This window comes from Nannobrachium achirus (assembly GCF_963921795.1).
Source record: "Nannobrachium achirus genome assembly, chromosome: 15".
Classification (NCBI taxonomy): Eukaryota; Metazoa; Chordata; class Actinopteri; order Myctophiformes; family Myctophidae; genus Nannobrachium; species Nannobrachium achirus.
The window spans coordinates 29,542,266-29,552,169 of NC_137822.1; the positions used below are offsets into that span (position 1 = coordinate 29,542,266).

The 9,904-nt window shown below is 40.6% G+C and overlaps 1 protein-coding gene across 1 annotated transcript; it reads left to right on the top strand.

The window, feature by feature from the left end:
- Nucleotides 1–907: 907 nt before the first annotated feature.
- On the top strand, nucleotides 908–8,096 carry LOC308299744 (4-galactosyl-N-acetylglucosaminide 3-alpha-L-fucosyltransferase 9-like; the record flags this gene model as incomplete). Its single annotated transcript, XM_080743534.1, has 2 exons — nucleotides 908–1,854; nucleotides 8,072–8,096. 2 exons carry the CDS (start codon nucleotides 908–910, stop codon nucleotides 8,094–8,096), a joined length of 972 nt encoding a protein of 323 aa, XP_080599660.1.
- Between the last annotated feature and the right edge of the window lie 1,808 nt (nucleotides 8,097–9,904).

Below are 9,904 nucleotides of genomic sequence, written 5' to 3' on the forward strand. Positions count from 1 at the left end.
AAATAGCTATTTCCTGGCGTTATAAGCGCAGATTCATATTCATATTTTGGAAATCTGGCCCTGTATGAGTTAAGTAAAAGTACCAATACTGCAATGAAGAAATGTACTTGAGTAAAAGTACAAAAGTATAGGCATCAAAATATACTCAAAGTACCAAAAGTAAAATAACTCATTATGCAGAATGTCCTGTTTCACATCTTAACGTATGAAAATATTTTGAAAATAGCAGATCTACAAGCTCACAACGCTTTGTGATGCGTTGTGAGCTTGTAGATCGACTATTTTCAAAGAGCCAAAGTTTAAATAGGGCTGAAGTGGTAAACATAAGTTTGGTAATATAATAATAATCAAACTCTACAAAGTGGGCCAATGTAGTAAAGTTTTCAAATGCTTGTAGTGGAGTAAAAAATACAATATTTGCCTCTGAGATGTAGTGGAGTAGAAGTGAAAGTATAAGTAACACTCCAGAACAGTAAAAAAGAAATCTCGAAAGTGTACTTAAAGGACGACTTTGCCACTTTTCAACCTATCTTTATATAATAGGTCCTCACTAATGTTCATAATAAAATAGCAAAAAAATAATAATAATAATAATCTACTCGGTCCAAGTCCCTTAGGAGAGCTGTGGGAATCAACGTTTGACAGATTTCTTTTTTTAAACAAGAACCAATTATATGAAGATAGGTTGAAAAGTGGTGAAGTCGTCCTTTAAGCACAGTACTTCAGTGAGTGATTGTACTTAGTTACTTTACGCCAATGGTAAAAAATGATTGGCTTAGGAATGTGACGAAAAAAATAAAAAATATAAAACTTGTTTTGGGGGTTGAACTATCCTGGCTTTTAAACATGTATATTATGTTCTCTCTCATAGAGTTAAACATGCGTGTTCTCTCTCATAGAGTCAACCATGACGCCATCGTTCCAGTGCACTCGACACTCCACCATCACCTTCCTGGTGCTGCTGGCTTTCTGCTTACTGTCGTACCTCATGTACTACAACATAGACATCAACCTGACCTCCTTCAAGATCTGCAAAGTCTCCCCACAAGAACAAGAGAACGATCCGAGTACGGAGAAAGACAATGTACTGATATTGATGTGGTTTGGGCCGTTCGGCTCCTCATTTGATCTGGGTTGCAGTGAATTCGATATGGAAGGATGTCAGCTGACGTTCGACAGGAGCGTTTACCACAAAGCACACGCCGTCTTGTTTCACCACAGAGACATCCATGAGGCGCCCGACAACATGCCAGGAGAACCACGACCCTCGTTTCAGAAGTGGATTTGGTTTAACTGGGAGTCACCGGCGAATTCCATTCAAATCCCTAAACTCAACGACTTGTTCAATTTGACAAGCAATTATCGCCGAGATTCTCACATCCCCGTGCCTTATGGGTACCTAACTCCGGTGACACGGGAGGACGAAAGTTTCAAAATGCCTGAGAAGGACAAACTGGTGTGCTGGGTTGTGAGTAACTGGAATACAGGATTTAAAAGGGTTCATGTCTACGAGGAGATGAAAAAGCACATCAAGATAGAGGTTTACGGGGGAGCCTTTAATCGCAGACTGACAGGTGACGAATTGTTTCCCGTAATATCTAGCTGTAAATTCTACCTGTCCTTTGAAAACTCTATTGACGACGACTACATCACAGAGAAATTATTTAATCCTATGAATTATGGGACCGTACCTATAGTTCTGGGCCCTTCAAGAAGAAATTACGAGGACCATATTCCAGGAGACTCTTTCATTCACGTAGATGACTTTGTCAGCCTAAAGGATCTGGCAGAGAGACTGACCTACCTGGACAACAACCTCACTGAATACATGACATACTTTAAGTGGAGAGAGAGGTACAAGGTCCACAATTGCTTTTTTGCCCATGATAATGTTTGTAGATCATGTCATCATCTAAAAATGCAGAAAGGCTATCAAGCTTTTCATGATCTCAATAAATGGTTCTGGGATTAAACGTTTGTTGTACATTTTGTTTAACATGACATTAGTGAGTGATTGAAAATTGTTTCTCTTTGATTAAAAGGCAATGTAACTTTGCCCTGTGTTTACATAATAAAACAATAATAATAAAAAGATATATATACCATCATTTCCCTCTATAGCAGCAGCTATCACATTGCCCTCGATCTTGCTGTATTTTGGTGCTTTCACTGTTTGTTTTAGTAGACAGGATGTTTTTTTGGGATGTGCAATTGTCTCCAAACTTTGCGCAAATATAAGCCATGGGTTGGCGGGACATTGAAACGCCTATAGCTTTCATGCTTTTAAGCATCCCTTTCTTTTTCTTTTTTTTTTACCTTGATTAAAGCAGATATACAGTATGTAGTTATCTGTTGACCTAAGCAGATGTTTGGCAATTGGCGATCGACTTTATTTTATTATATTCAGACGGCTAACAATGCTCCCTAAAGAAATCTAGTCTCTGTGACATGCCTCCAAAACTATTCTTCTTTGAGAAGCTCTGTCATTGGTCCAGAAATTCAGGCCTGAAATGACTAACCAATCAGGGTGCCTCTCATTCGGATAGGTTAGGCCCGTCTCCTTTTAGCCCTTGGTTCGGCCGTTTCATGCACCAATAAGCTGCTAGTGACAGAGCTTCTGACAGATAACGGAATCTTTTGGAGGCAGACTGTTGCCCCTAGAAGTGTCACAGCAAATAGATTTTTTAGGGAGCATTGTTAGCCGTCCGAATATAAAACAAAATTAATAGAATGAAAATGGAAATAAGTAATCGCCAAAAAATCTACTGAAAAATCTGCTCGTGTCATTGTCAGCAGAAAACGACCTACAGTATAGAGGTTGTAATGTAAAATATGAAAGCCCAGATTTTGGCCAGTCTGCGGCCTGCTCCACTGTATAAATGTGCCATCTACAGGCGGCTACAGAAAGCACATGAGCCCATTCACATCAAAAGAGCTGCACCAGAAACTACAGCAGCTAGCGGGGGCGGGGGGTTATGTGTGTGTGTAGTTGATTATTTGGGCTTGTTTCCTAATGTTGTTTTAATAATAATGTATTTGTCCAAGGTCTACCCCCCCACCCACACACACACACACACACACACACACCTAAAAAATATTTTGTACAAGGGACCTCAAACCCATATTTTCTTTTTTTCCAAGATTAGTGTTGAGAATAGATCTACAGGCTCACAATTGGGCTCGCATTGTCGCAATGCAACATTTTGTGAGCTTGTACATCTACCACACTGTTGGCCACGATTTCTACGTGATTTGTGGCAACATGAGATGAGGGAGTAGTGGTTTTACTTTATCCTCACACTCCCAGCATTAGAATTCACCATCAAGCATCACAAAATACAGAGTTGCATAATAACCAGACGCTGCCTCGTGGATAAACAAGGGGAATTGTGTCGAGTGTCAAAACAAGTCAAATTTGGAAGCATGGGTATGGGAGGGGTTGAGCTGCAAGGTCAGTCCAAGGTGTTTCAACAGTCATGAGAACTGCTCAAGGAAGAGAGACCAAAGGCGGTGTAATATGGCCCTTAGATTTCATAAAAACTATAGATATAATATATTTTAGAAAATGTAGGGGTAGGACACGGAGCACCAGAGGCCATGTATCCAAACATGCAGCACCAGATTCGGGTAATGGTGGAATCATTGAGGGGGTGGCTGTGTGGAGGTCAGTGTAGGTAGGTAATATTGCATGTCTTCGTTGTGAAACCTGGTATGTATAAAAAAACGATTTGCTGTAATAGACGATCTGCTATTTTCACTACTTTTATGCAACACTTTTGTATGATGTACATCATCATAGGGCTTTAATTTACAAAAAAAGAAAGAAAGAAAAACATACAAATTTGAAACTTGGAGATACAAGGCTTCTGCCTGACAGTGACGATGTATGCAGCACCTTTATCCAAAGCACGTTACAATGCGCATTACATTCATCCATTCACTCACACACCGACAGCAGAGGAAACCATGCAAGGCATCAACCTGCTCGTCAGGAGCAGTTAGGGGTTCAGTGTCTTTCTCAAGGACACTGTCACTCAGGGATGTGCACAGAATGTTATAAAGGCAGGGGCTGAAATTCCCGAAAAAAGTGAAAATAGCAGATCTACAAGCTCACAAAGTGTCACACTACACTGTTAAAAGCAGCTTTATAAAAGTGTGTTTTCAAAAGGGATTTAAAACAAGGCATAGACTCTGCAAGGCTTATCTCCTGGGGCAGGGAATTCCAAAGTGTAAGAGCTATAATTGCAAAAACCTGCAAAAAAAACAGTTAAGTTCCCCTGATGTAGAGGTGGCTGGGTAAGTGAGTTCATATAAGGTAATTCAAATAACAACAAAACGGTCCGGTCTACAGTATGTTCTGATGGTACTAATTACTTGTGTTTCCTTCCTCCAAACATGATCGAGTGGGGGGCGGGCCTTGGTGTGCGTAAGCCTGCCCCCACTCGATCATGATTGGAGGAAGACCGTCACCTACAGGGAAAACTGAAACTGCTTTCAAGTTTCAGGGCGTATGTCCTTATATGGACCAAACACCTTATATGGACCGTGGACCAAAACTACCCACACGTTTAGCTGTGCTGCTCATTCCACGAATGTCCGATGCTTACAAGCTGTACCTCGTTGTTTAGGTGACTAATCACAGAAAAAGATGACATAAAACACAATACCAATTGGTATTATTAAAGGGGAGATAATGGACTGAAGTTGCGCATAGTTTAGTTAGTTTGTAGCACATTGATGGGTTTTTTTCACATTCTAATTCCTCGACCAATAGGCCATATTAATTTGCCGTCGAGTGGCAAAAAAAAAGAAAAAGAGAATAAGCTTCACAAACCAAAGTTGTCATGTACAAAATGTTTTATTAGATTCACAGGATGTAAAATCAATTTAATTAATCATTTATATATTAAACTTAAAAAAAGTGCCAGCAGAATCAATCGTCCACACAAGCAAGGCAATATACAGTACCCACCAGTGCTACCACCATTCACCCATCACTCACATACAACAAGCCTGGAATAGTAGCTCTATTGCATTTTGGCTAATTCAACCTGAGCTCAACATCCTTTCAGTCTCATGCATTAGCTAATGAGCTTACTATGCTGACTATGAACTACAGTACAGTAACGCATATTCCACCAGAAATGGACTCAGATCTCCCACAGGAATAGATTATCTGACTTACTCGCACTGTTTCCGGAGGTCATGTATTCTATGACCCCCGTCGACATTATGACATCATAAACACAAAAAAAGGCATTAACCACTAAAGGAATAGTTCACCCCCAAAATGACTTTTTGAGCGGTGCATACCGCTCCAAGGCATGACTGAGTGCGTAACTATGTATATGTAACATACCGGTATGTAACTATGTATAAGTATGATCTGCAATACCGCTGGGTGACCAGTGGCAGGCCTGGGTGACCAAATGGTGCTGTTGAGCAGCCGAGACAAACACATGCGTGCACGCGCACAGACTTAGCTTAAAGGACATCTCCGCCCTAAATCACTTATAGGCTCATTTTCCTACTTGTATTGATCCAAAAAGACTGTCCATGGGGTCTATTAGGCAGCAATGCACCTGTTGTCCACTTTCCCCAGCAGAACCCAGCAACTCTCATAGCATAGAGTGGAGCCTATAAGCCTATCATTTTTACACTATTTGTTGTGGTCAAATGTGTTTTTATTTTTCATGAATGTGGTACTAGTTGTCATTACAAACACATCCATGTCATCGCTGTCCCACACAAGCCATCATACTCTGCTAAATAGATGTTATGCGTTTATGTGTTTTGCCAAGTCCCGGAAAAGATGCCCTGTGATTGGCCAGTGGTCGAATGCTCACCCCCAAAACATTATTTATGAGATTGTGGTGGCTTGTGTGGGACAACCAAGGCATGGATGTGTTTGTAATGAAAACTACTAACACATTCCTGAAAAAGAAAATCACTTTTGAACACAACAAATAGTGAAAAATCACACCCGTGTGAAGTGGAGCTGTGTGTGTGTGTGTGTGTGTGTGTGTGTGTGTGTGTGTGTGTGTGTGTATCATGTGTACCGATTTTTGTGACATTTGAAGAAAATATGTAGGAAAAGGAGCAAAAAGTGTGTTTTGGAGAAAATTCAAGATGGCGGAAAATCTATCATGGCGCAAATGGGCGTGGCCTATATGGGGAAAGGCCAAAACGTAAAGTGGGGTGTTATGGCGCCACCATGCGGCCAAATGACACAATTATTTTTTATTTAATCCTTGAAATCATTATGAACCTCCTCTCCAAGTCTTGAAACTCTAGCCCCTATGGTTTGCGAGAGACAAATAATTGAATGTGAGTTTTTGCGATTCCCATTATAAGTCAATGGGGAAAATTAATTCACTAATAAATTAATATCAATTAAACTATAGAACCTTTCTCTTAGAAAAGTAATAGCCCACGATTCCCGAGTAAGCCGGTCGATTTGACATATGGCGCGAGTGTGTGGTGGCAAAACTGTGGGACTAGTGGCGTGCCGAAGTTTAGGAAGTTCAGGCTACATACACACACACAGACAGACAGACAGACACACACACACACACACAGACCCACACGGCCACGTATAGGGAGCCTGTGCTTCACACAGCTCCAAAAACGATAGGCTTATAGGCTCCACTCTATGCTGTGACAGCTGCTGCGTTCTGCTGGGGAAACTGTACAACAGGGGTATTTCTGCCTAATAGACCCCATGGACAGTCTTTTTGGATCAATATAAGTGAACAAATGGACTTGAGTTTCCACCAAGGTTTGCTCTTACGCACAAGGTAACTGACAGCACGGACAGAGTGGCCCATACAAGGAGAGACCCAAATGTATGGCCAAAAGAAAATTGCCCAAAATAGCAGAGATCTTATGGAGATCCAAATGTATTAGGCATAGCCAGAAAAGAAAATAATTTCACAGATCTCAACGTCATCCTGGACTTTGCTTGAATTTTAAACCGGCACCAGAAAAACGCCACCCAGGACCCGGGACAGCAACCACACTAACAGATTGTGGTCACTCTGACCCAGGTCCCAGGCGGCACCTAGCCGACACCAGCCCAAAACCCAGGCAAAGTCAGAGGACTATGGTCTTCTTGAGGCTGGTGGTCGCCTTCTTTCCACAGGACGATCCTATAGAAGGGTTTTCCCTCGTCCTTGGATAAGTGACAACTAAAAGCATACAAAACCTTATATAGTCTAACCAGGCCTCTAGTCTGACAACTAAAAATATTGCCACGCGCGCTTATCACCAATGATTTGCACAGTTACTGAAATAGTTGATCTACAAGCTCACAACGTGTCACGGCACAACATTGATAGTTATTAATACTAACATCAAGCTAGTACCGTGATGTCATGTATGGAGATCCAAATATATTAGCCAAAAAAAAAAAAACGGATAGAACGGCCCATACAATGAGATATGCTTGTGTGTCGTGTTTGCACCACTCACTTCGCACCGGTCCGATTTTATTTTTGTCGCATTCCTAAGCCAATAATTTGATTATAGTCAATTTACCCCATTGATTCCAGATGTAGACACAAATGCATTTGCATCTCCATCTGTAATTTGTAATGGGGAACATTTATTATAATCAAATTATTGGCTTAGGAATGCGACAAAAAAACATTTTTGTTTACTGAACTCGAGTCTCCATGGGGTGAGTAATCAATAGAAGAAAAAAGTAATTTTGGGGGTGTAACTATTCCTTTAAGCCCTGCTTTATCCTTCGTATCCTTCGGAAAGAAAAAGGAAAAAATGTTTTGCCAAAAATAGGGACACCAGTTTGAAAGTGGTTAAGTTAAAGCTAGGCAATTAAGACATATTCGTGATATGAGACAGAGAGAGCGAGAGCGAGAGAGCGGGAGAGAGAGAGACAGAGAGAGAGAGAGAGAGAGAGAGAGAGCGAGAGAAGCAGATCTATGATTTGGGAACAAGTTAAAAATCAGTTATAAATCAGTATTAGAATTAGGAATCAAGAAAAAAGGCCAAGGAAGGACATCATAGACATTCTGAAACTGCATAATAAGACATGATCTGTGTCACACTGTAGGAGTTGGCAGTTACCAGACCACTGATTTGAATGGCTGAAAAATACAAAACATTTAATCCTCATAGATAATTTCCACCAGTCCACATATGGATGACAGACATGCAATAATGCATGTGGATGGTTTGAGCCTCGTGACACAGCTTGATCATACTACTGTTCGGTAGTGCACAACTGGATGTGTTTGTTTGTTTCGCCCAGATACAGTATGTCACGTCGAATTCCTTTGTGTTACACAAATTAGTGGAATGTTTTAATTTCTGCAATAAATATAATAAAGACAATTCATCCAAATTGTAAAACTAAATGTTGTTTAAATTAAGATTTTACACACACACATTCTGAGCTTCTGAACACAAGTTGGAACAAGACCAACTTGTAGAACATACCGTAATAACTTCTCAGTCAATATCCAAGCCATCTGTTTTTAAACTCCTACATTTTAACTTTGGATGATTTCATTATTTATTGAAATCTATTTATTATTTATTTGTGCCTTATAAAGCGCTTCTAAATTGTGATAGGACTTTTAAACAACTGATAGGGATCCTTATTATCCTGAAGATAATACTGGACAATGTGGTGACTGAATTCCCCCCGCAGGATCAATTAAGGTCTTATCTGTCTCTCTCCCTTGGTATCTTAAGCTGTGACATTGTGCAGGGTTCCCACACATCTTTACCAATTAATTTCCAAAACTTTTCCAAAACTTTTCCAGGATATTTAACCCGATTTCCAGGACTATATAACAATAATTCAGCTTAATAACGAGTCACTTACTCCTATGTGCAATGCCAAAGACAGGTAATGTATGTCAGTGGGTCTGAAACCTCTTCAGGCCGTGACCCCCGAAATAATCATATTTGAACTGGGGACCCCGGCACCCCGACGAGCACTAAGAGTAGAGGAATTTTGTATAACACGGTTTTATTGTGAAAATGGCCGATCTACATGCTCACAACGCCTCGCGTTGCAAGGCGTTGTGAGCATGTAGATCTGCTATTTTCACAATTTCTGCCTATTAATATTTGACAATTTGGCCAATGTTTAATTTGTCATTTCAGAGGTATTAACAAAATCAATAACCAATGCATAACTATTTTTTCCAGGACCTTCCAGGACCCTTGATCAATTCCCAAACTTTCCAGTACTGGAAAAAAAAAATCTAATTTCAAAATATTTCCAGGAATTTCATGACCGTGGGAACCCTGATTGTGCGGCTCACACAGGATCTGAATGCATCCATCCCTGGTTTTAAAAAAAGCCGGAGGAGAAACATTCAATGCTTTCCACGGGCTCCCTCTGAAATAATCCGATTCCACTGCGGGCAACGTGTATATAAGCCTTCTTTAACCCCATCAAGTGTTGTGTGACGGCATTCACAAGCAAAAACTCAATAAAAATAACCTAACTTAGGCCTACAGTGTATCAAAAAATCCCTTAATTGGTTCTAATGCATCTTCCAGCAAGTCCAGGGGGTCAGAGTTCAGTGAAGTCCAACATACAAAAAAAAAGATAAAGGCCTTGAGGTCAGTGGTACTCAATACAGCCCCCCGGGGGACTTATGAAACAACCTCACGTGACGAAGTCTGTATGAGAGTCAATAATTATGATTCTCTGTTGTTTGTGTGTAAAAAGAATAATGCAAGTCTTCACGTACCCTAGCAGTCAAAGGTTTGGACACGGCTCTCATTCAATGTGTGTGAAGAGAAGTTGTGTCCAAACTTTTGACTGGTAGGGCAGTGGTTCTCAAAGTGGATTCCAGGGACTCTGTGGGTTCCTTTAGGGGGGTCTAAATGGACCCATACAAGTCTGTAACTCTGACAGTGTACAAAT